General features: G+C 41.6%; 2 protein-coding genes across 4 annotated transcripts in view; one reads left to right on the forward strand and one right to left on the reverse strand.

The window, feature by feature from the left end:
- The window catches only part of TCF7 (transcription factor 7), a 32933-nt gene extending 30407 nt beyond the window's left edge, over positions 1-2526 (forward strand). For 2 of the 3 annotated variants that reach the window (XM_047838172.1, XM_047838356.1), the window contains one exon: positions 34-2526. In XM_047838172.1, the coding sequence (XP_047694128.1) occupies positions 34-113 (80 nt within the window). In that variant the 3' untranslated portion in view covers positions 114-2526. Of the gene's footprint in view, positions 1-10 lie in introns of all 3 variants that reach the window. The other variant, XM_047838266.1, reaches the window with a different exon arrangement.
- Positions 2527-8022: 5496 nt separating this feature from the next.
- On the reverse strand, positions 8023-24563 carry SKP1 (S-phase kinase associated protein 1). The gene is made up of 6 exons (XM_047838486.1): positions 24394-24563; positions 21179-21275; positions 15430-15503; positions 11463-11606; positions 9850-9990; positions 8023-8907 (listed from the first exon to the last, which is right to left on the reverse strand). Exons 2-6 carry the CDS (start codon positions 21273-21275, stop codon positions 8872-8874), a joined length of 492 nt encoding a protein of 163 aa, XP_047694442.1. The 5' UTR covers positions 24394-24563; the 3' UTR covers positions 8023-8871.
- Positions 24564-26662: the final 2099 nt, after the last annotated feature.

The raw sequence follows: 26662 nt of genomic DNA on the forward strand, positions 1-26662 counted from the left end.
CTGTTTACAGATAACTCTCTTCACTATTCCTAGGAGGAAAAAGAAATGCATTCGGTACTTACCCGGAGAAGGCCGCTGCCCCAGCCCAGTTCCTTCCGATGACAGTGCTCTAGGCTGCCCCGGGTCCCCAGCCCCCCAGGACTCGCCCTCATACCTCCCGCTACCCCACTTTCCCACAGAACTGCTTGCTAGCCCTGCGGAGCCGGCGCCTACATCACCAGGTCTCTCGGCTGCTCTCAGCCTCCCAGCCCCCTGGACCCCAACAGGCCCCCCACAGCGTCCTGCAGAGTACACAGCTGCAACGACAGGAATCTCAGAGACGGGCAGCCTAGCATGTACAGGACACCTGGCCGCCTCCAGGGGCTCATCCTCTGAGAGGAAGCGACAGAGCCCCAAAGCACGTGGGAACTGGCCAGGGGCCCCGTTACCTCCCTCTCAGGGACCGGGCCCAGGAGACTTGCGAGGCTGCACAACTTCTGCCTGAACCCGGGGCCATCAGTTCAAACTACGCCAAATGGTGGGAATCAGATCTGCATTGTGTCATCTAATTAAGGGCATCCCTTGTGCCTACAGCAGCCTGCATCTGTTCCTTTTACCCTCTATCTTGCTGGCCAGATGCCCCTGCCTCCCTTGCTTTTCTACTATAGGTCACAGATAGGCTGGACTAAGCCCAGCTGCTTTCCCCACCCTACACCTCCTTGGCCCCATCACTGCCACGCCCTCCCCATACCACACACTTCAAGGACCAAGAATGAGCTGGTTTACAAAACCACATGTGAGCATGGTCACAACCACATGCTCAAGACAATAATGCTTCTCTTAACCTGGAGAAGCCCTGTTGACAGAAAAGGAGTTATTCATAAACTGGACCAGAGTAAGCCTTTTGCTGTGTCCTCAAGAGCTTACAAGACTAGGAGGAAATGGAACAGGTTAAGTTTAGGCCTATTACCACAGGCAGTAGGAATAACCTGACACTACCTTATCAGGCAAGTATGGGCAGTGAGAGGTATCTGGCTCTAGTTCATATTACTTGGGTATGTTTCCAAGAGAAACTCAACCTCCCAAGAAGCTCTGATACCAAGGTCCCATGCCTGTTACTAGTGACTGAACTCAAAAGAAATTATGGCCCCAAATCCAGCATGCATCCCTCCCTACACCAAGAGCCTCTGTCACAGTTCTAGCTCCTGCTTGTCCAGGTCAGTCTAGCCAGCTCTTGGGCAGTTTTAAGAGGGCAAACCAAACCTCATGACCCCCAATGCTCACCTTACAGCACTGAAATCGCTTCAGTTTCAGTTTCCCGAAGGGGCTGCAGGAAGGAGGACCATCAGCATCCAAGCAAGGAGCCCAGAGAACCTCTAGTGGTGGTCAGTGGGTTTTCACCACCGCCTAGTTTAACCCATTTCTGAGCCAAGCTTCAAGCCTGAGCCTTAAAAAACAAACTTTTAATTTAACTTTTTTTGTCTCCTCCTCAACTGTATATAGCCTGAACCCAAAGAAAAGGGGCTGTTCCTATACCCACACACCCCTCAACAAAAGCCTTCATAGTTCCTACTTTAGCCACTGGCTTCTCAGAATCCAAAGATCATATATTCTAGTGTAGTGTTGCAAGAAGTCTTGAGAAAAAGAAAAGGACTATTGTAGTGTTCAAAATATTTTTGTATTGTTAATGCATCATCATACAAAAACTTTTTTTAACATGAGAATAAAGATACTTTTTACTGGGTTTCTTTTTCAAAGTTGACCCTGAGGAATATGCTGTTTCAGTAACAGAGCATACAGACTACTTTTCTTCCCCACAGCCATAAAACTTGGGGTTTACTCTCTATAATGGTACACACATTCTAAAGACTTTCAGTCCACCTCACCTCCCTGCTGCAACCCTGAGAGCTAAGCTCATTCTAGGTGTAAACTACTATTCCAAGCCTTGGTCCTAACTCCCCAATCCTCGGACCTCACAAGTGATGCAGGTGCAGGCTAGCCTGCACACGACATTGCGCTGGAAACTGCCACCACGGACCCACATGACCACCAGGCTCCATCTTCCCCTCCATTTTCCTTCCACACAAAGACTGAACACAAGTATACATCCTATTTCAAGGAAAACCAGACCAGGAGTCTTCTATAATTTGGGATCAGAAATTTCAAAAGGGCATTTTAACAGCACCCTTTCTTCCCCAAAACTATTAAGGTGCTTGAGATATCTTCGTATTTTTACAGAAAGCCTCTCCAGTTTGATAAATCTTCAGACTACTTTTATACAGCAGTGTCCATCATGTTTAAGAATACAGCTAACTCCTAAAACCCAACATGAATGTAAAAGGTGTCATAAAGCCACCTCAATAGGTCAATCAACTGTTAGATACAAATGCTGGACAAGAATATCACAACAGCCAGCCACTGGGCCACCGATCATGCACTGTACTTTTCACTGAGTTCTATTTTTGGGATTTTATGTTTGAAAATATTTATAAATAAAGTCATCTTCCAGAGTAGTGTCTATTTAAAGTAGGCCACTGGAAGCTGTAATCCCAGATGGGCTTTTTTCTCCAAAGAGTTAGAAGAGACCATTCTCTCGACATCTGTCCCATTTAAAGAATTCCACTCTGGCTAATGGCCTAGTTGTTTCAAAAACTACATTTTAAGGCTTATGCAAGACTGGGTTGCTGCATCTGATTTGGTGTCTTATTTAGAGCACACTGGGTACAGGAACAATGCACCCTTTGTGTATGCGAGGGTGAAGAGGGGAGGCATTGGCAACTTTGTTACAATCAAACCAGCCTTTTAAAAGAAGTGATTTCAAAGAGGAAACAAATCCTCCCAGATCACACCAGCAAATTCCTGAGGCCACAGGTGACTTGAGAGTGAAGCCCTAAATTCAACTTCAAATAGCACACCAGTTCCATCTCACTGCCAGCCAAGAACTAGCCATTTTTAAGACCTCAGACAAGATACCTCAACCGCCCTTACACATTTCCCAGAAAACAAGCAAACGGGCTTGGCATACAGATCTTGACCCTTCCCATGTTTCAGCTGCCCCTCCTGTGCTCACAATACGGTGAAGGCTCAGCTCAGCAAGCTGGCAAGACCTGCCCAAGTCTCTCCGTTTGAACATGTTTCCCCTTTTTATAGAGAAAGCCCTGTGGCTATACTCTTCTAGCTGTGTGTTTTGAATGTCCCCAAAGCACTACTGCCCTGCTCTATGCAGTGTACAGGAAGTCTGGCTAGGAAAGCCACAAGTCCCGGGCAGCAGACTGATTCTGTGCATTATTCCAAAGACGAAATAAAATTGGTTCCTGCATGCATTTCTAGAAAAAAAAAAAAAAGCATAGAAAGGGCAAAGGTAACAAAGACCTGCCAGGTCTATATATCAAGGAAGACTTGAGACCAAAAACTAATTCCTTAATAAAGCTGACTGGCTTTTGTTTCAAGTTAGAAAGGCTGCTTTATCAGTACTTTCTCAGGTCTACTCAGAGCTCACCACCCAAGGAGACCCTGATTCCCAGGAACTCCCCCAGATCTCTAACTCTTGGGCTCTCTATTGGCCCAGGGCAGCTAATGGACCTTCACTGGTCTACCTGTACACAATGGGCAGGAGGGGTCTGAGAGGAGCCCTAACTGATGTAATTAAGACAGTGGAGAGCCGTTAGAAGGGGATATTCCCATAGTCAGTTTGCTAGAATAAAAGCCTAGCTCAAGGCAGGACAGATTATGAAATTAACGCTAGTGTAGGCACAGAAGTAACTGGAAAAAGCAAATTCTGTGCTAGGGGTAGGAACTATCCTATCTCTAGCGGTTGTCAAGAATTCAGTCACTGGCAATACAAGGTAAGAGGTATCTCATCAGCTATGAATTCTATAGCAAATAGTTACTAGTTCAAGTTGACACATTTTTCAAGTTCACCTGGGGCTCGGGACCAGGTCTTTCTTCTCCATTCAGATGTTCTTTCATTTCTTTATCTGAAGACTTGTTCTTTTGAGCATGTACAGTCAATCTCTGGGGTATGGGTGAGGGAAAGGGAGAAATGTGGAGGGGGAGTAAAGAGTAGGAAATGAAGGAAGAGAAGGAAAGGCAGGCCACTCTGGAAACTCCTCTTAAATACAGTTTTGTGACAGTGTAGCTCTCTGTATTCCCACCCATCCTAACAGCCTCCTGGGACACAATTATCTGCAAAGCAACTGAAATAAGTAAAAGAAGTTGTAGAAAAGCACACTCAGCACAGAAAGGTGCTCAGTAAGTACTTCTGAAATTTTTAAGTTAAGCAGTGTCAAAAAGTCATGGGAACCACAGAATGTAGAAATAGATACTGCTGTAAGCAACTATATTCTATATTCTTCCCACAAGATGCCTCTCGGTTTTGGGACACAGATCAGATGTAGCCAAGGTGTGAAATACTACAGGGCAACAAGTATACCATCCAGGAGTTACATAAACTATCGCTCAAATCAAGTCCCACACTGGAATTCCATCCAATGAGAGCATCCTAACCAACTCTTTTATGCCACCAATAAGGCTCCTATCCACTGACAGCTCAACAGTAAGGACAGCATTCAGTCTATACTGCTTAGATGTCCAAAAGGCTCTATGTTGGGCCAAGGATTTTATGTTCTAAACTTCCCACACCATCAGTCTTGATATGCACATCTCGTTCTCACTCTGCCTTGCAAAGAGTCGTTTTTAACAGTAAACAAAACATCAAATAGGACTGTCAAACTCCCAATTTCACAATCCTTTAGTACAATACTAAAAAAATGTTTTTGTTCAAATACTCAAGAACTGCACTGCCCGACATGGGTCTAATTACTACTCTTCCCAGAGTATCACAAAATTCTGTCAGCTCTCATGTCTCTTTTCAGCCTATGTTCTCCAGCAGACCTACTGACACCCAAATTTTTGCTGGTAGTTCCACACTGAACACTGCCTTCCCCTCACCTTGGCATCGCTCCACTCCCAACCAAAACAACTTCTGAAACCAAATTAGTTTCTCTCACAGCACTTTCGTAGACTCTTCCAGCCCTGGGGCCCCCATTTACTCATTAATCTTGTTCTGTACAGGAACATTTTTAATAGTTACTCATCCCCTCCTAGCAGTATTTATGCCTTGCCTCATGAGCTACGCCAAAAGCTCCCAAAAGGGCAACCATCTCTTACACTTCCTACAAAAGAGAAGCCAGAGACTACACTTTAGGGATTCAATCATTTCATACATTTTCCCTTTACTTGCAGTCTTCTCCCTTACTCTCTTCTGTCCTAGCGTAAAATCAGTTTTCATACAAACCAGATAACTGAAGATTACCATCTTTATAAAGCTCAAGTAACTTCTAGGGAGAACATTTGTTTGATTCCATTCCATTTAAATGTATAATGAGCTTTAGAACAAGAAAGACCAGAAAGATCTTCAAATGGAAGTGGTGGCACAAGTTAAGCTTGGAAAGATGAAAGCTTCTTAGGCCATGGATATGATAAAGGGTACTGCTGTTCTCTCAGTTCTTTCCTCATGCAAGCCACTTCCTATCCCTGTATAAACTGCCCTAGTAAGAGTCTAGGCAACCTATACCTCATTTCATTTTTTTTCAGATACGGTATATATTCTTTTTTAAGTTTGAGGGAGGGAGAGAGAGAGAAGGAGGGAAGGGGAGGGAGGGAGGGAGAGAGAGAGAGAGAATGAACATATCCCAAACAGGCTCCACACTGGGTGTGGAGGGGCTCAATCCCACAACCAGGAGACCATGACCTGAATCAAAACCAAGAGTTGGATGCTTAACCGACTGAGCCACCCCGGCACCCCCTAATTTCTTAATTTACCTTGGATCAGCCAGCTATAGGATTGGCCAGTTTCTAAGTAAGCTAAGAGACCATGTGGTTTGGAATATCTGCCCGCTCTGAGTCACATGTTCACAGGAATTCATTGTTACTCTTCTTCTCCTACAGCTAGTTCCAGTCTAAGCTCAGCATTACCATTAACTTCATATTACAGGGCTGCAGTCCTAACAGTGCACCAAATTACAGTATAAATCTTAATTCCAGGAGCTGATGTGTTCAAACAGTTGCAGAATAAACAAATCACAGCTATAATGCCAATCAAGAATCTGTAACATGTTAGGATGTCTCTGTGCATCTTTGGAAAAACATAAAAACTGCAAAGCAGTACCTACCTTTCGTATTAAAGATAGATTTATGAAGGCAAGCTAATAAAATATAGCAGCACTTCAAATGACATAACTTGCTTCTACAATACAATTATTAGAATCTGTTTGAGGGGGCATATCCTTAATCCATGGCTATGTCAGGGAAAAAGGAGTAAGCGAACATTGAGAAGTAGTTTGGTTTACTCTCAATCCTAAGTAACACAGTCAATGAAAAGCTGAGAAGCCAAAGAAATTACCATTTCGAACTTACCTAAGGACAGGTAGGCACTAAGAGGCAGAAACGGGGTCTGGCCTCACAGTATGACTTCATTCCACAGTTTTAGTTTAGAAAAGCCGGGAGAATGGGAAAGAGTGTATCTCTGAAGATAGGTTTGGTTACTGTGGATAAGGAGAAAGGGCTACTTACCTTCCCTGCATAAGGTAAGGGCATAGAAACTCTTAGTAGGCATATTAAAGAAATATTGAGTGGACAGCAGGTTAGAAGGAATAAGGTAGGCCGAGTGCTGCAGCCAGCCTGAAGTGCCTCTGAACACCATACCTATGACTTCTGTGGGCACGCAATGTCCACAAGTGGCCTATTTTCTATTGGATGAGCTGTCAGACTTCTATTAAACCTGAGAGTTTAACATCAGGATATTTTGTTTAAAGCCTAGGGCCATAATCTACAAAAAATCATGAAGGGGGCAAAAATCTTTACTATATTGTCTACTCAAGTCTTACCTATTCAGAAAGATCCTAGTGTCCTTTAAATATGGGTAGTGGTATTATTTAGTCCTGTAATTCCAACAATTCTTGGGGGTTATACAGACTGAGAACAGGTTTTGTTTCCCAGAAGCGGGTATGTTTCCTTCCCAAACTAAACATGGCACATGTGCTAACAATCCTGAACTTTCAAGAGTTTTGTTTTTCATAATCTTGCTAGGGATAGAATGGGGGGTGGGATTAAGCTTTTTACAAGAACTGACAGGCAGGAATTAGCAGAGGAGACACTGCAGCTAGGGTTGAATTCTGCCACCTTCCCAATTAAAACTAGGACAAATGGAAAACAAGTTTGATCCCTGGAATGAAAGGAGCCAGGGAGCCAGAAGTAGTCACAAAGGTTGGCAAACTTTTTCTCTCAAGGGCCAGAGAATAAACTTTTTAGGCTTTTTGGTCAAATACAGTCTCCTATATTGATTTTTTAACAATACTCTAAAAACATAAAAACCATTTTCAACTCAAAGACTGCAAAAACAGGCTGTGGGATGGGTTTCACCCACACATGGGCTGTAGCTTGCAATCTCTGGTACAAGCAACGAACAGGAATTCATGTAACACAGCATACGGGACTTTATTAAATAAGACAGACTTGGGGCAATGAGAGGTGAAGTATAAGGGCAAATTACTGTCAACAAATAATCTGAGCCACAAAAGCTCACAGTAAACATGAAGAGAATGCAGGAAGATTACATGTGAATACAGGTGATGCTAAATGGGAAAGGAAGAAAAAAGGGAGCACATGGGAGGAAAGAAAAAAGATGATAAAACAATTTGTGAGCCATCTCAAGCCATCAAGAAAACATTCTACTGTAGGGCAGAGGCTGGCAACAAGATCAGGACATGCAGTCCTGTGTGGTCATGTACACAGATTAAGAACTAAAGCACTGGCAAAAAATAAAATAAAAAATAAAGCATTGGCTCTAGCAAACCCTGTCACTGGCAGTCAGAAAAGACACAAGCCTACCAGAACCCAATTGTTTTGTCAGCAGCCTCCAGTGAGTCAAGACACAAACTGACTATAAGCTGTCTCCAGCTACAAAACCATTCGTATATTTAACTCATTTAATAACAAGTGAAGAGACACAGTTAAGTACACAAAAGCAAACCATTTACCACCTACTATGTAACTTACTTTTTATTGAAAGTATCTTGCATTCATGATGGATACCTTCTAGGTTTTGCCAGACATTTTAATGTTAAAGGTTAAATTATTTTTACATGCAAGTAGTGTGACGTTTCCCCCACATGGGATCACTGATTATAAAAAGATGACATATCACACAGGTTATTTGTCCTTTTTAATTGAAAAGCTAACAGACCATCTAGTTATATTTCCCCCAAAACCACACACTGAGGAGTAACTGACTCTCTAGCCAACATAGTCAAAGCTGAGGATTAAAAATGCAAAAACAAGTCCTTAGATCCAATTAAAGGAGCCCTGCTACATACAGGTTCATCAATACCAGTGGCACTCTTTGATTCCAGGAAGCTGGGAGACATCCTAATAATCCCACTCAAAACATTTACCTCAAGTAGCCTTTTTCCAGTTTCCAACTCATGAATAAAGATAATACGTTGTTAATTCTAGTTCAGAAAACTTTTTGCAACTTGTTTTATTTACAATGCCAACTTTTAAAAGGTTATTAAACTAACGTTAACTGACAATAAACTAGGTGGAAAACATTTTACAGAGAGGGAAATCCCAAAATGCCACCTTCTATAGCGAACCCACAGTTGAGTTTTATTCAGAGTGAAGAAACAAAAACTTTTGATCATACTGGAAGAAACTCAGCCATAAGTTTGGAATCTGTACTCAAACTACACATGCAAGGACAATATTCTGCTAAAACAACTGATTTGCTGCTGCGTTTGTCTACGGTTTGTCTAATATTAACAATTATAAACAGAGCAGTGCAACTAGTATTTGGAACAATCCTTACAGTGTTACAGTGTCAGGCATAACATTTCACTTCTCTTCACACCACTGGTTCTCTTTGCGTACCTAGAAGAGACAGATATAAGGAAGCACCTTAAGAAGTCTTTCCTCAGACTACTACCTAATGATTCATCAACAGACTATGAAGAGGATCAGACAGGGACAGACAAAAAACTGGAAAAATACCAGGTTACAAGTACACTTCCTGGTTATCCTTCTTTGCCTCCCCAGGTTTTTATTCTACCCTGCTGAAATTATCGAAAAAGCAAAGGCAATGGGCATTAAAGCTTCAGTCACTAGGGGCGCCTGGGTGACGCAGTCGGTTAAGCGTCCGACTTCAGCCAGGTCACGATCTCGCGGTCCGGGAGTTCGAGCCCTGCGTCAGGCTCTGGGCTGATGGCTCAGAGCCTGGAGCCTGTTTCCGATTCTGTGTCTCCCTCTCTCTCTGCCCCTCCCCCATTCATGCTCTGTCTCTCTCTGTCCCAAAAATAAATAAACCTTGAAAAAAAAAAATTAAAAAAAAAAAAAAAGCTTCAGTCACCAGACATGGCAACAAATTCAAACAGTTCATGCACATTATTTCAGTTTGTAGCTGTGTCAACATTCTGATCTTTTCATTCATTTCTTCCCCCACTCACTAAGATGCTCATAAGTGTCCTGGCATAACACCATCCACAGGGGTTGCTTTTCTGAAGTCAAATATTTATGGCTTGCTTACATTTAAGGTCCCAGGTGCCAAAACCAGTAACTGCAAAGGAGTAAATATCAAAGAGTACCTATGATTGAAAACTAATCGTTCTTATGCTTAGGCAAGAGTGGTATTGTGCAAGTGTTTAGACTTAACAGACCACTCTCAAAACGAGTATTTTTATAACACAGAAGGTGCCTACTAACCCTCAAGTAAAAGTCAAGATTCCCTGATAGAGACAACACATCTTTTCTGAGCATGTTTGCATTTCATTCTTTTTTAAAAAGTGTGTGATCAAGAACAAGCTGTGAGCAACCTACCTGGGCTTCCTCTTCTTCAGTAAAATCATTTTTGATATTGAAGGTCTTGCGAATCTCCTCAGGAGTTTTCCCCTTGATCATATTGGCAACAGTCTTGCATGTAACATCAAGCAAACCTTTAATGTCTAAGTAGTTTGCAGCCTGTAAAGTGATTGTTTTCATTAAAGAATTATTTGAGGTTGTAACCTAAATCTAAAGGTAGTGATTGCCAATCCATATCTAATTAACTAAACTAAAATGCTAGTTAATTTTATGAAATTAAAGGGAAAATAAATCAGATTCTTCTGTGAAATATTTTTTATGTCCTTCTGCTATACCTTCTATAATATGGAGTCCTGCTGCTGCCTTAAGCGAACTACACTACCTCTAATGGTAGAGAAGAGCCGCTACTTATGGGCGTGCATGTTTGTGCTCATGGGTGCACAAGCATATGTCAAATCTTGACAAAAATATATAAAGAGGCAAAAGCAGTAATAGCATTACATTTTATACATTTTACTGATCTCAAACAATTTCTTTGGTTTCTTTGGTTTTCTCTATTTTCTACTCTTACCTTCAATATTCTCTTTGGCTTTATTTTCATCTTTCATTAGTTTAAGGTAAAAGCTTAGATCAGTGATCTTCTTTTCCAATACAGGTGGTTTAGTGCTATCAACTTTTCTCTGAATACTACTTTAGCTGCATCTGCGATTTTTGTGTGTTGGGTTTTATTTCCATTCAGATCAAAATACTTTCTGGCATACAATTTTTAATTCTTTTCTAATTTTTCTTTTGATTTCTTCTTTGACTCATGGGTTACTAAGAAGTGTTAAGTTTTCAAACATTTAGATTTTCCAGATAGCTTTGTTACAGACTTCTCATTTAATTTCACTGTGATCAGATCACACAGTGTATGTGCCTTGACTCCTTTCAAATATTGGGACTTTTTTCCTACCATTAACAGGTCTATCTTAGTAGTATACTTTTGAGAAGAGTATGTATTCTGCTGTCATTATATTTAACATTCTATAAATGTCCATCAGGATAAGTCAGTCAATAGTGTCATTCATGGCTTCTACATCCTTACTGATTCTACTTGTTTTATCAATGAAGTAGAGACACGTGTTAAAATCACTAGGACTGTGGATCTGTCTATCCATCCTTTGAGTTCTACTGGTTTTTGTTTCACTTTTTGGAAATTCTTTTAGGCAATAAACACTTAGGACTATAATGCCCTAATAATGAACTGATCCCTTCATCATTATGCAGCAACCCTCTTTAATCCTGGTGATATTCTTTGCTCTGAAATCTACTTTAATATAGTCACTGCAGTTTTCTTTTGATTACTGTTATCATAATTTAATCTTTTTCCACCCTTTAAATCTGTCTCTTTAAAGTGGGTGTTTTGGACACAGCATAGCTGAATTTTGCTTTTTAAAAATTCAAAATGTGACCATCTCCACCCTCTGTTGCATTTACATTTGATCACTTATTTAATATGGTTCTTAATATATAAATTCAAATATAGCACTGCACTGGAGTTTATAGAGAATTAAAATTCAGTATCAATTAATTTAACAAATTTAACTATTAGAAGTGCTAGAAATATCTTAAAGAATGTATTAAGAACATACCAGAATAAGTTCAAAAAGTGTTCCTTGGTCAACTTTCAGGAATTCTTGGTCCCAAACAGGGATATCATCTGTTCGCTTTTCTTTGTTCTCATCATCCTCAGGAGGAGGGGGGTCATCCTTGTGGTGGGTGCACCATTGAATGACCTGCAAAAATGAAAGTTTATTCCTCTGTGGCATTACATCACAAGGTACTCATTCCACTACTGGGGCAAAGTTGTTTTTACACTGGGCTAAGAACTAGCTAGAAGTTGACTTGAATAACCAAGTTAGTAGTCAAACTTGAAAAGCAAAACTGAAGCTTGAGGAATCTTCATAACCCTAGGGGTCAGACGATCTTAAAAGCAAACATGCAGATAGATAATTATACTTGACCACACTAAAAAGCTCCTGTGCAAAAAATACATAAAGTCAGACAGGACAATGACTAAAAACTACATGCAACATGAGCAACCAGCAATGGATTACCCTCTAGGATATAAATCTTAAAAATCACTACAAAGTGGGGCGCCTGGCTAGCTCAGTCAGTAGAGTATGTGTCTCTCTCTTGATCTCCGAATAGTGAGTTTGAGCCCCACACGGGGGACAGAGCTTACTTGAAAAAAAAAAAAAAAAAAAAAACCACTAAAGAAATGAGCTACAGATATGAACAGGCTATTCACAAAAGAAATCTCAGGAGAAAATGCTCAGTTTTATTAGACGCAAAAACCAATATTACAGTTACTACTTGAGGCTGACAAAAAAAAAAAAAAAAAAAACCCTCAGGATTTTGATACTAATCTCTGGCAATAGTGTGAGGATAACATGAACCTTTATACTGGAGAGTGAGGAGGTAATAACCCCATTGAGGGGTGCCTGGGTGGCTCAGTCAGTTAAGCATCTGACTTCGGCTCAGGTCATGATCTCATCGCTTGTCTCTATGCTGACAGCTCAGAGCCTGGAGCCTGCTTCAGATTCTCTGTTTCCCTTTCTCTCTGCCCCGCCCCCACGTGTGTTCTGTCTCAGTCTCTCAAAATTAAATAAACGTCAAAAAAAAAGTTAAAAAAAAATAACCCCTTTGGAAAGTAATCTATCAAATACTAGTGAGGGTGAGGATGTGCATACATTATCACCAAGAAATTCTAAACATCCGTGACATGCGCACAAGAATACTGGGCATAAGAACAAAGCAAGAAAAGCCCACATGTTCCCTTAGAAGGGGAATAAACACACATAAAGTTTCAGAGAGTTGGTTAGACTCTATGTACCATCATAAAGACCAAAATCAACACTGAAAGAGTTATAGGCTATAGAATCTAGGTGGTAAGTGGGTGTTTGCTGTATAGTTTCACTTTTCTGTATGATTAAAATTTATTCAGTATAATACTGGAGGAATAAGCAATGCTGAGAAAAAATGGCAGAACTGACAAACTATACTGCCAGGATGTAAGAAAAGGAAAGAACTATTTCCAGAAGGGAAAGTCAAGCTATGGAGTTTTAATGAAATAAACAATAGTTTTTTAAGTATTCCAGTTGTATAAGAAAACAACAGCAGTATTTGCTTATGTAAGCATTAAAAAAACTGGTAAGTATATCTAAGAAACTAATGTTGACTAGTATTACTTGAGGGGGTTGCAGGCTAGACAGAGCCAAGGATGAGAGGTTTTACCATATACTTTTTTGCAGTTTTGGATCATGCAGTTATTCAGTATGTAAGTTCAAATATTCCTAACAATAGGCTTAAAAAACTTATTCTCTGAAGTGGCCCCGTATCACCCAGACCATTAACTCTGATCTTCTGTACTAACTCCTTGCTTGTTCATTATGCTCTAGTCACCACACTTGCTGCCTTCCCACCTTTCCTCAGAGTAGAACATGCTCTTGTCTTAGGGTCACTGCACTTGCTCCCCATGCCCAGAACTCTATTCCCCCACATAATCATGTCTTTGTTCAACGATCGACTTCTCAGTAAGGCATTTCCTAATCACCTTTATTTTAAAAATAGCTAACTCTCCATCGATCAACCCAGTTATGCTCCACAGCTTTCTCATCTGACTTATTTATCTTGTATGTTTCCCCCACACCTTTAGGATGTTAATTCCCTAAGGGCAGACATTTGGTCTCTGGTTACTGCTATAACTCCAACACCTAAAAAACGGCATTTGAATAAAGTCCTTTTAGATGCATTTTACATTAGGATAAAACAGAATGTTTATTGCAAGACAATACCCAGAAGAAAAAAATCTAACTAGATAAAATATAAAGCTTCTAAACTATAAAATACTATTAACTGACTTAAGTCAATGCAAAGTGATAGAAACACCATATAAACAACTCCTGTAAAAAGTCCACTAGATTACAAGATGGATGAATCTTGAAAACATTATGCAAAGCCAGACACAAAAAGACAAATATTGTATAATCCCATTTATATGAGGTGCCCACAACAGTCCAATTCACAGACACAGAAAATAGTGGTTAACAGGGGCTGGAAGGGGTTATTGAGGAGTTATTGTTTAAGGAGTACTGAGTTTCAGTTTGGAATGAGGAAAAATTCCTAGAGATGGTGAGTCATGGTGGCTGTACAACAGTGCAAATGTATTTAATGCCACTGAGGTGTACAGTTAAAAAAGTTAAAATGGCAATTTTTAAAAAGAAATTTTAATGTTTATTTTTCAAAGAGAGAGAGAGCAAGCAAGCATGAGTGGGGGAGGGGCAAAGAGAGATGAAGACACAAAATTCGAAGCAGGCTCCAGGCTCTGAGCTGTCAGCACAGAGTCTGACACGGGGCTCAAACTCATGCATGAACCGTGAGATTATGACCTGAGCCGAAGTTGGACGCTTAACCGACTAAGTCACCCAGGTGCCCCTGTTTATTTATTCTTGAGAGAGAACAAGTGGGAGAGGGGCAGGGGGAGAGGGAGAAACAGAATCTGAAGCAGGCTCCAGGCTCTGAGCTGTCAGCAAAGAATCCAACACAGGGCTCAAACTCACCAAATGCGAGATTATGACCTGACCCAAAATCAGACACTTAACCAACTGAGCCACCCAGGCATCCAAAAATGGTAATTTTTATGTTATGTGTATTTCATAACAATTTTAAGTTTATTTTGAGCGAGGGAGAGCACATGCAAGTATGCTAGCAGGGGAGGGAGGGAGGGAGGGACAGAGAGACAGAGAGACAGAGAAGAGAGAATCCCAACCAGGCTCCGTGCTGGTAGTGCAAAACCCAACACAGGGCTACATCCCATGAACCATGAGATCATGACCTGGGCCAAAATCAAGTCAGACACTTAACCAACTGAGCCACCTAGGTGCTCCTACAACTATTTTTAAAAAGCCCACCAGAAAGACACGCAAAGGAAAACAGACCAAGCAGAAAATACAAATGGCCAATAATACATGCCAAGAAATGTTCAGGCTTAGAGAATCACTTTTTACCCAGTCTAGGGCAATTAAAAGAAATGCTAATAGCTAACTGTGGTAGGATATGGAAAAATACGCAGCACAGCTGTATCTCACACCAGGATCAAGAGAAAGCATTAAGATGAAACTGCATATAGCCAATGACCTTTGAAAATCTCTGAGCAAAAGGCCAACTGGAACCAACCATTCTCATCTCTAAGCCTAACTAGTTTCCTCCACTTTATAAAAACTCGGTGCTATTTCTTCAGATGAGCATCCAATTAAATGGCTGGCTCTGTTAAGGAGCCATGTACCCTGAAATGCTAAAATTCTATTCAACGTGAAGAGCCTTTTATGCTTAGACACAAGGTAAGGTGGTCAATGGTGTGGGTATATTTATTCTCAAGCTCCCCTTGCAGCGTATCTATCAAATAATCACAGGACCTAGTTAAATAAACATAACAAATATTCAGAGTCATAATCAGTCGATGTAAGGAAGCGATCTATGTAGCAGTACAATAAGATCACAAGGATGTTCAATGAAAAAACAAAAGTATATATACAAATACATAGTTTGTTACCTTACCTTTTTTAATATTGCTGCATTAACATTTGGTAGAGGAACTGGGTCATCATCTCCTTCGTCATCCATTCCCAAATCTAAGAAAACCAGAAGAGAGTTGCCATTATTCCCATTATTTATACCAAGGAGGCTATGTCTCAAATGAGTAATTTGCAAGACACTGTCTACGACTATGACAAGTATTCTACTAAAAATAGTTCTCTTATGAGCATTTAAAGTTAGTGGTTCCCAACAGGTCCATAAACCACCAAAAACTATAAAAAGTTGTGGGAGTAGACAATTTTAGGATTATTACACAAAAAGGATCCTTAATAAGAAAGAAAAGTCACTTAATAAGTGGGACTGAGATGACTGGTCAGCCATTTAGTAAAAAATTAAAGCCAGACCCTTAGCCTTACTCTTAATACCAAACTCTCTAGATGGGCTGCATTTAGAAAGACAGAGGAAAAAGTATTCAAGTAACAGAATCTCAATCTATTAAAATCTGAAGCCCAAAGATGTATATATACACACACAAATCATGCAACCACTGACAAAAATAAGGCAGGCAGCTCCTTATGTACTGGTATGATCTCAGGATTAAAGTTTTTAAAAGCCAGGTATAAGAAAATAAGTGTTATCTGAATAAAAATGGGCATATACTTAGATATTTAGATTTAAAATAACTTCACAGGAATACAGAAGTATTAATAATATTCTGTGTAGGGAAATTAACAAGAATGTGGGTTGAGGGACTCAGTTTCAGTGTATACCTGTTAAGAGTTATTCATCACGTACATATTACCTACAATTTTGAATCTACAGGTTGTCCTGGTAAACACACCTAACTTTCAGATTCTCAAAGTGATGGTGAACTCCACGGAAAAACCTTAAAAATAAAATCCCTACGTTAAAGATTCTAAATAAGAGTATTTTTCATGCCAAATGGGTCCACCCTTCAGTTTCTACATGACTAAAAGAACGGCCAAAGTTATTTACTAGTTAGCAAGTACCAAGATTAGTGTCCCAAAGTTACTTCAGCACTATACTGGTTGTAGCAAAGAATCAGTTATGCTGACATGGCCAGTGCTGAATCAAATCATTTCAGTTCCTGATAAGTTAACAGGCGTCCTAGGCAATGGATAGTCAGCAATGAACACAGGAGGATGCAAAGAATTGCTGCAATTTTAGATAGAACTGCTCAAACATGTCTTATTTAAAAGATGGCATCTGAGTAAAACCCTAAAGGAGACAGAACACCTAAGCAGAGAAAATGGCAAAGGTCTTCTGATAGGAAGGTCTGGCATGTTCTAATAATACAGAAGGGATCCAATATTACTAGAGCAGGATTAGCAAGGGTGAAAGCAGATGAGACCAACAACAGAGGACCTGATAGTAACTGGGTACTGTGCATTTTGGCTACTGTACTGGGAATAGGTGGCAGAGAGCAGGAGAAAGAAGGAAAACAACTATGAGCCTGATGGCTTGTACAGGTTTACAGCTATGGAAGAATGATCCAATTCTGTATGTATTTTGATGGTAGAGGCAAAAAGGTTTGCCAACAGATGGGAAGTAGAGTTAAGAGTCAAGGAAGACAAAGGTTTATGACATGAGGAACTGGATGGATGAAAGTGCCACTGGAGTTACCATTAACTGATATGAGCAGACAAGTGTTCTCTGATATGTCAGAGAAGTGTTATTCTGAAGGGCAGGGAATTAAGAATAAGAACAATCTAGTTAGTTGTCTAACTAACTAGACAAAGTTAGTCTAGTTCCCTAACTTTGAGGTACCAATTAGATCTCCAAGGGTAGACAAACCAGTTAAATATGTCAAGTGTAAAAATTAAAAGAGATCAGAATCATAGGTACTTTGGGGAACTGGTGTACAGACGGCACATAACATTATGAGACTAGATGAGATGACCAAGGGAATCAAGGAGTACATACATTATGAAAAGATCCAATGATTAAGCCAGCCTTGAGGAACTACAGACTTTAAAAATGGGAAGACAGGAGGGTGCCTAGGTGGCTCAGTTAGTTAAGCATCCAACTCTTGGTTTCAGCTCAGGTCATGATCTCAGTTTCTTAAGTTCGAGCCCCACACATCAGGCTCTGTGCAGTCACCAGGCAGAGCCTGCTTAGGATTCTCTCTCCCTCTCCCCCACTTATGCTGTCTCAACCAACCAACCAATCAATCAATCAATCAATATTTAAAAATGAGAGGATAGAAAGCCATGAGGTAAGTACTAAGTAAAGTATCCTGCAAGTCAAATGTAGAAGGGGATGATCAAATGCTGTCAACAGGTCTAGATGAGAAATAAAACAGATCACGCACTTGACAACATGGAAGTCACTGAGCTTAACAAGCAGTTCCAGTGGAGTGGTAAAGATGAGAGTAGACTGAAAAATTATCTTAGTTTCCTGTACAGATGGATCAATCCTGTCCCCTCTCCTCCTTTCTACCAATGTCATTCCCTGATCCCATCTCAACCTAGAGTAAAAGTACAAAAATGACTATCTCAATTTGCATTAAGCCACTTTTGCTTTTCGTGTTCTAGTATGAAGTATTTTTTAAATTAATTAATTTATTTAGGGGCACCTGGATGGCTCAGTCTGTTAAGTGTCAGACTTCAGCTCAGATCATGATCTCATAGTTCAACAGTTAAAGTCCAGCATCAGGCTCTCTACTAACAGGGAAGAACCTGCTCTGGATCCTGTGTGTCTCTCTCTCTCTGATTCTCCCCAGGTGCTTTGGCACAGGCTCTCTCAAAAATAAACATTGGAAAAAAAAGGAAAGAAACTTAATGCCTTTTTAAAAATTTATTTATTTACTTACTTAGTTACTTACTTATTTATTTAAAGTAGGCTCCATGCCCAATGTGAGGCTTGAAATCATGACCCTGAGACCAAAAGTCACATACTCTACTGAATGAGCTAGCCAGGTGCCCCTAGTGTGAAGTATTTTTAATCAGAAGGGAGAAAAGGAAGTTACAATATATAAAATACTTGAGGAACCATAATACAGAACACCAACTTGTTTAGATCCAAATGTTATCAGGAAGAAGGTTTAAGCCCTGTTAAAAACAAGGGCCTTATTGGGGCACCTGAGTGGCCTCTGGCTTTTGACTTCAGCTCAGGTCATGATCTCACAGATCGGTTTGTGGCATTGAGTCCCACATCAGGCTCTGCGTTGAAAGTGTGGAACACGCCTGGGATTCTCTCTCCCACTCCCTCTGCTCCTCCCCATCTTGTGCGTGCGCAGGTGCTTGCTCGCTCTCTCTCTCAAAATAAATAAAGCAGTTATCAAGGATCACCTCCCTAGCATTTAAACTAAGGATGTACAATGTCTTTTCCACTTTTAGACTGACTTCACAAGTAGCAACAGTCATTCCTTTAAGCTATTTAGTTTCAAGGACTTCTGAAAGACACCTGTATCCTGATACCACATCCTGAACCTGAACAAATCAGTGTGTCCACACATGCCAAGATTTTCAGTTCTGATTATACTGTGATTAGGTTTTATTTTTGTCTTCTAAGTCACAAAAAACCCATAATCAGAGATACTGCAGATGCAAAACAAAGAAAGCAGTAAGCTGCCAAATCCAATGGACTCCAATCCTGATGAGGCTAGAATTTTATATAAACGACTGGTACTTAAGATAAAAACCATTCACCTATGATGCCCAAAGGCTATGAAGGCAAAGAATCATTTAACTGTTGCTATCACTCCACTTGCTTCAGTGATCAAAAGAGGCATGGATAACCTTCACGGAGCCCTATGTTCTTATATGGGCAAATGCTTTTTGAAGCAGCACAGGACAGATTAGTGTGCAAGACACTACTAAGATGAAATAAAGAACACTTTCATCGCCAAAGCAAGTATTCAGGCAGCAGTTTTGGTATCAGTTCTACATCTTTTAGATAAAGCCTTACTCACCTGCCTTTAGGGAACTTGGAATGCTTTCACACTCTTTATTAGTGACCATACCATAGTTCTTCATTCAACAGGTACTTGATGAACAGTGACTGTGGGATGTACCAAGGGGTTTACAACTTAATAGAAGTGATCTATGTATGTATGTACCAGGATACAGGACCGTAAGTGCCACATGATTGGTACCAATTACCAAAAAGAATTACATGTTCAGCATTTATCAGCAAACAGAAATTACCAGCTTAGAAAACAGAAGACACACCCTCTGTAATTTAGCTTTTGCCTCTACCGAACTTAATATGTGCAGGAAGAAATCCTCTTACTATGAAATTCCAAATAACCAGTCTGTAGATGAATGTGATAATCACTCTGGTCACCTCAAAATGCCTCCCTTGACTTCCACAAATCTTATTCCACTAATTCCCCACTTCTGACTTCTACTCTCTTAACTCCACCTGTCTCCCATTCCAATATGGCTGACTGCCAACCTCAATTTACTCCCACAGATAAATACTCCTACAACCCACCACACAAAGTCTATGTATCCCTAGTAGTCTACAGCTCAGGGATCAATCCACACACTCAACTGTCTAGTAGACTGTTACAAAACTCTTCTGGGCGTGGGGTGGGGAGGGGACCAAACATACATAACATGTTCAAGCTCCAAAGTCACATTCTTTCCATTTTTCTCAAGCCCATTCTTCAGCTCTACCAACTAGAGTATCACAAGCTCACCCCACACCAATAAACCCCAACTAAAAATTTCAATTTTACTTTTCTCTAACACACCTTGTCCACTTTACCTCAGAATAACCTCCCAAAACATCCTAATTTTACTAAATTTGAAATATCACCTCACTAGTACCACCCACTATAGTCTCTACCCAAGCCTGAAAAATAACATCAGCCAAGATATTTCCCCAGCACCTCTTGGCACATTTTATCAATGCACTAATTATACCATGTGACAGTGTGTCTTGTTTGGTGTCTTTCTTCCCAGTTTATAAATCCTTCAAGGGCAAAGACGGTTTCTCACTTAGCTTCCTTTCCCCAGCATACAGCTAGTGCTTGGCATGTAACTTTTCTCTTAGCTGAAGCATAAGCTACATAAAAACCTTTGATATTTGAATACTGAACAACATTCTTCTTACTATTAATTTTTTTTCACCAATGTAAGAAATTGATTTGCATTGTCTCCATGTACTATTAATTAATGTCTACCAACCCACTGGAATAGTAAGAAAAGATTCAAGTGAACTAGTAAAAGTTTCAAAATGTTTCAGGACCTGTTTTGTAACCTTACTTCTTTAATGTGCGGGGTCTATGCTTTGCAGCAGTTTCAAAGGAACGACAAAAAAGACAAAAAGGAAAACGTGGTTTAAAAAAAAAAAAGACCGACATCTCAATTTACCATCTACTCAGCTTACTCCCCTGCTGAAACAAAGTACTCTATTTAGCTACCATATAGGGAGGTATCTCTTTTTCCGGAGGCTTTTATTTTTCTCATTACAAACAGCGAACCCAAATTTACTTCAAAAAGAATTGGGCCATTATTGTCTGATGCTGGGAAATCACTTCAGTATTAGTTTATGGCCTTACCTATTTAGCAATTGGGGGGGGGGGGGGTGAAACAACCTCATTAATTCAGACAATACAGCAAGGATGTCCTGTATCAGAAAACTGTAGTTTTTAATTTAAAAAATGTAAACTTTATTTACCCCTCATACTCTTGCGCACTTAATGACAAATCATGCCTTGTATAAATTCAGTGTTCACAGGTTATCTCCACCTAAATATTACTTCTACTTTTCCTTTACCCAGGTTTTCTAATAAACTTACCTTCCAACATGGTCTTGATAGTCACAGACTGTTTGGCAATTTCAACATCAACTTCAAATATCTCTCCATCAGAACTCTGCAACTTAATTGAAGGCATCTAAAAAAAAAAGGTATTATATTGAACTTGAAATTTAAGAGAGATTAGTTCTATACATTTGGTCAACTATAGTCTGTTAGAAGACCTCTATCTTACTAACTACAAAATCCTAAGCACCCGTACTATGTAAAACCCCCATTAAACACTTCAAGTGGTTATTCACAGGCTAGTATAGAAGTGTTGACAGAAAATTTTTTCAAAGTTTCAAATTTTTTATAACTCATAGGAACACAAGCTTTTAAGGCCTGCCCTAATGAAATTATTACTGGAATAAATTTAAGAGTTACATTCTACACTTCTAATGCAAAATATATTTCAAATAAACTTGTTTATTTTGTCTTTGCCTGCTTTTCTGCTTTTACTAAGTACTGATTACTCTCATCTGAATAGATAACTGCCACAAAAAACTGCAAACCTGAGGGTGGTGAGTCCTAAACAAACAAAGCTAATAACGTACTCATTTTCCAATAGTGAAACTTCAGTGAAAAATGAGTTCAAATCCAAGGAGTATATGAGAATATACTTACATATGTTTGCATCAATATAAAATATGCAAGATAATGAAATATTTAAGGATAAACAAATAATCTAATTTACAAAACCAAATAAGGTGCCTAAATTTAACAGTACTTCTTAGCTTTCATTAAGACTGTCCAGGTTTCCAAGTTTGAGTTCTGCTAAAATCCTCAAAGAAATAACCCATTACTTGCTCCAAAAATGTATTTATTACCTCAGATAAATTATGAGTCATTGGGGAAAAGACACTTCTTAGATAAAAATTAAGCAATTAACTACAAAGGACTTGAGTTCTGACAAAAAAAAAAAACCCAAACACTTCTTTAAAATTAAAAGTTCTAAGCCATCAATTTCTTATTTTCAGATTGTTGGCAGAGGCACTTGGGGGAGGACTCTCAAGATTAATCCATGATGTCTTCAAGTTTCTTTTTTTTTTTAATTTTTTTTTTTCAACATTTATTTTTGGGACAGAGACAGAGCATGAACGGGGGAGGGGAAGAGAGAGAAGGAGACACAGAATCGGAAACAGGCTCCAGGCTCTGAGCCATCAGCCCAGAGCCTGACGAGGGGCTCGAACTCAAAACCGCCAGATCGTGACCTGGCTGAAGTCGGACGCTTAACCGACTGTGCCACCCAGGCGCCCCTCTCTTCAAGTTTCAAGTACAGAATTTAAAGGCCCTTGCTTCTGAGTATTCATAATCCTGCAATGTCACTATTAAGTTGAAATCACAGAGTTTGGCATTTAAAACATTCACTTCGGGGCGCCTGAGTGGCTCAGCTGGTTAAACGCCCAACTCCTGATTTCAGCTCAGGTCATGATTTCATGGTTTGTGAGTTCAAGCCCTACACAGGGCTCTGTGCTGACATGGAGACCCTACTTGGGATTCTCTCTCTCTCTCAAACACTAAAAAAATTTCAACCATTCACTGCACCTATTTTAGGATCAAAGACTTCAAACCCATGAAATCAGTTAAAATATTCATTCGCCTTTTCCCAATTATCTCCATTCCTCCAAAAAAACAAAAGAAAGGAAGCAAAAATGTAAAGCTATGTTTTAAAACCAGCCACTGAAATATCCTGCTCTCACTCATCAATGGTTAGAGAGAATCTCATTTCACTTTTCAGTTCACAAAGATGTCTGTTCCTCCATGATGCTTAATGCTTGCCAATAATGCAGTTGTTCTGTTCAACAGAGAAGGGCCCAGTGCAAAGAACCTTCCCTGTGACAGGGCAGTAACAAAAGGTAATCCCAAAGGAAATACTTCAACGTGAACTCAATTTTTTTTTTTTTTTTTTTTTACAAAACACTCTACATTCTTTTTACATTCGATAGTACTGGAATGAACACTAAAGAATGACAAGTCTGGGACTTCAGTTGATAAAATTAGTTTTAAGGAAGGTGACCATTTCGTATTTCTCTCAAATAACTCTTGGCAAATAATTAGATCTGCTTAGTCATAGTCAAATTCCTGTATTAGGTTACTCTTAAGGGAGTTGAGATCTTATTAAATAAGCAGGGAGGCAATCTGTTAATCTGTAATCGGATGCGCTTTGTGATGCCAAACTTAATACTTAAAGGGAACTTTTTTTTAATGTCTTAGAGCTAGAATTCGGTGCAAAACTGCAATAATAATGGATGAGATTTTGATTTGACAGGTTTTCAAGCAATTCTTTAAGCTCCTCATCTTGAAAAGTAAATCCCCCGCCATGACTGGAATGAAGCAGGTTCTGTCAATAACATAAAGAAAAAGCTGTTTTAAGGGACCCGAATTCTAGCACCTCCTTTTAGAGAGGAGAGCGAAGTCTGCGTTGCTCTGTGACAGACACATTCTATTGTGACGCTCTGATACATTCACTATCCCAAAACCCAAACGTGAGGTCCTATCCAGGTGAACATTCTAACCCTGTAAAACATGACCCAAAGCGTCTAGCTTTTAATGAGTTAGGCCTCCCTACAAGTCACACCACCATGACGAGGGCATCTGCTATTTCAACAGTTGTTTCAGCAACTCCAAGCTGTGGCAAAAAAATGGCGAGAAATATTCTGAAAGAGCAAGCGGCTATCTGCAAGCATGCGGCCCAAACGCAGCCAGGACCCGGGACTAGTGAGGGCAGATACAAGGGAGAGAAGGAACGCGAGCCAAAAATCCAGCGCTCCCAAACTCCCACCGGCCACGCTCCCTCCCGACACCAAAACAACAAACACGCACACCACGCCCACGCCCGCCCAAAGACCTGCACTGAAAGCCCCGCCGCCACCCCCGCCCAAGAGAAGCCCAGGGCCGCAGCCTGGGCCTCGCAGACGAGCTCTGCGCAGACTGACGCTCGCCCCGTGCGAGGAAGGACCAATCCTGGGCCCAGCTCGCACCTTCTCCCGCCCGCCGGCCTGGGCGCCCACGAGAGGCCTCGCCGTCGGGGGGGGATGGGAAGGGAGGGGGAAGTGGGGCGGGAGAACGGGACCCAGCGACAGGTTCCACTGGGCCTGAGGGACGCAAGGCCCAAGTGCCTCCCGCCTCCGGCAGGCCAAAGCACAGCGGTGCGGACACCCAGCTCGCAATCCACGGCGCTACCGCCCCATTCCGCTCGGCCTGCGTCTACTCACGGTGCTCGGTCTCAAGGAGACTGCGGGCCGGAGGGTGACAAAAACAGGGCAGGGCAGCCTCCGCTACGAGAAGAGAAAGGCAGAGAACAAGGCCACTACGGCGGCGCGGCGCGGCGTCGGCCTTTATAGAAGCGGGCGCAGGCGCCGAGGACCCCGGAGCCCGAGGCGTCACAGAGCCGGCGGGGCTGGCCGCCGAGATCGCCTGACTCAGGCCAAGGACGGTGGGGCGGAGAGGCGGCGGGCGCGAGGCGCGGGGGCGGGGTTTCGTCCTTACCCTCTCACTCCACCCCACCCCACCCCACCCCACCCCCGCGAGCGCGGCTCGCTGTCCTGAAAGCAAGAGAGCGGACCTGGCTGGGGTACTCCGCAGCCAGCCAGGGTCCTTCAGGCAGGGGCTGGCCTAAGCCGAATTAAAGACCCCAGTCCTGAAAAACCTAGAAACTGCTAGTGGGTGTGTGGAGGGGGGGAGGGGAGGGTTAGTGTTCGGGAGGCTTTCTGGCTCCCCTTTCCTGAAGGGGAAAGAAGGCTCAGGCGAAGAATGGCAGATGGGCGTTGCAGTCACCGCCCTGAGATACCGCTGGGTGCCTGGCGTCATCCCCTGTGCCCAGCATGCGTTAGTTCTCTCTCCATAACAACCCATGAAGTGAAGTTCTGTTACCTTTTCCCCTGCTGTATACCTGAGAACAAATTCAGAACGACACAGTTTAGTGTCCCTAAGCGTTGTTTCCTACTTGTTTTCTGAAAAGGCCTCCAGGCCAAAAATAACCATCGATGCAGGGAAACCGCAAGTCCAGGCCCCTCCCGCAAACGTGTATTGAGCAAAATGTGCATGAAGCGGTGCTGGGGGATTCTGGGGTGAACCAGGCAGTCAGGGCGCAGCCTGCGCAGAACTCTCGTCTGGGTCCATAGGATGGAACCAACGCTACAGGAAAGGGGTTAGAGCTTGGCAAAGCACTGCGCCCCAACCCCATGCCACCCAGTCAGGGCCTTTTCTGGGCTCCACCCTTTTGCTGCTTCGTGAACCTTGCCACCCCTCCCTAGGAGACTAAGGCGCCTGGCTCACCTAACCACCAGGCATGTGATGGGATTCCTGACGCCAGGGAGACAAAAGAAACTTCCAAACAGGGCCCCCTAAAGAAATCCGAGGCCTACAGCTCTTCTGGGATGGGACTGGGCAGGGAGGCCAAGCAACTTCTTGGGTTACCAGGCTTTTGTCTACAAGCTGTGGTATCCAGTGTCTGCCAGGTGCCACAGCTGATGGCAGGGAGATGAAAGGACCTACAGCCCTCATACTTTTTTTCCGAAACACAGCCCTGCCCTCCGCACCTCCAGCCTCAGGTTCCCTAGGCGAGTCCCACTGGAGCTCCTTTGCCCCCTTGCCCATGGCACACAAGGTGGAACCTTGTAAACTCTTGTTAAGCATCCTAAGCGGGACTGAGCAATGCCGGGTCGCACATCTAGCCTGAGGACCCAGCATGAAGTACGTGTATGTTTTTCCAGATATGTCTAGGGACCCCCAATATTAGAATCATCAACATATGCTTGTTTTTAAAACGCAGATTTCAGTGGTGCCTGGGTGGCTCAGTCTGTTAAGCTTCCGACTTCCACTCGGATCATGATCTCCTGGTTCGTGGGTTCGAGCCCCGCGTCTGGCTCTGTGCTGACAGCTCAGAGCCTGGGGCCTGTTTCATATTGCGTGTCTCCCTCTCTCTGCCCCTCCCCTGCTCATGCTCTGCCTCTCTCTCTCAAAAATAAATAAACGTTAAAAAATTAATAAAAACAAAATAAAACCTAGATTTCATGTATTCATATATACTCTATTATATTCATAGATTATGTCAGGAAACATACACAAGAAATTGCCTTGTTGGGAGGGGAACTAGGTGACTGGGGGACAGGGGTTGGGGTGATTTGTTCACTTTATAACCTCTATCTTTTGAATTTCAATTCATATGAATATGTTACATATTCAAAAATGTTTTACTTCAAAAAATAAGTTGGCATCAAGTCAAGAAAAACAAAGATTCCTGGGTCCACTCTTGATCTAATGACTCCGATTCCCTGACGGCAGGTTTTTCTGCCTTTTAAACAAGTTTTCCAAGTGATTCTTAAGCCCAGGCTAAGTTGAGAAATCTCTGTATTAGGGTCTCAGTGATGAAGGACTGCTAAGAAGGGGCCAGCAGTATCTGTCAATGGTGACTCATTCAGCTCCACACTTTCTGAATCAACCCTACCCTCCTTCAAACTGTCCTCTCAGGATCGACAGGGC

The sequence above is a fragment of the Prionailurus viverrinus genome, chromosome A1 (assembly GCF_022837055.1).
Source record: "Prionailurus viverrinus isolate Anna chromosome A1, UM_Priviv_1.0, whole genome shotgun sequence".
Lineage (NCBI taxonomy): Eukaryota > Metazoa > Chordata > Mammalia > Carnivora > Felidae > Prionailurus > Prionailurus viverrinus.

Coding starts and splice junctions, on each gene's coding strand:
- SKP1 (XM_047838486.1), bottom strand. CDS start 21,275: ATGCCTTCAATTAAGTTGCAGAGTTCTGATGGAGAGATATTTGAAGTT. Junction 9,991..11,462: donor CACTTTTTGAACTTATTCTG/GTATGTTCTTAA, acceptor ATCACTTTACAG/GCTGCAAACTACTTAGACAT. Junction 8,908..9,849: donor CTGAAGAAGAGGAAGCCCAG/GTAGGTTGCTCA, acceptor TGTCTCTTCTAG/GTACGCAAAGAGAACCAGTG.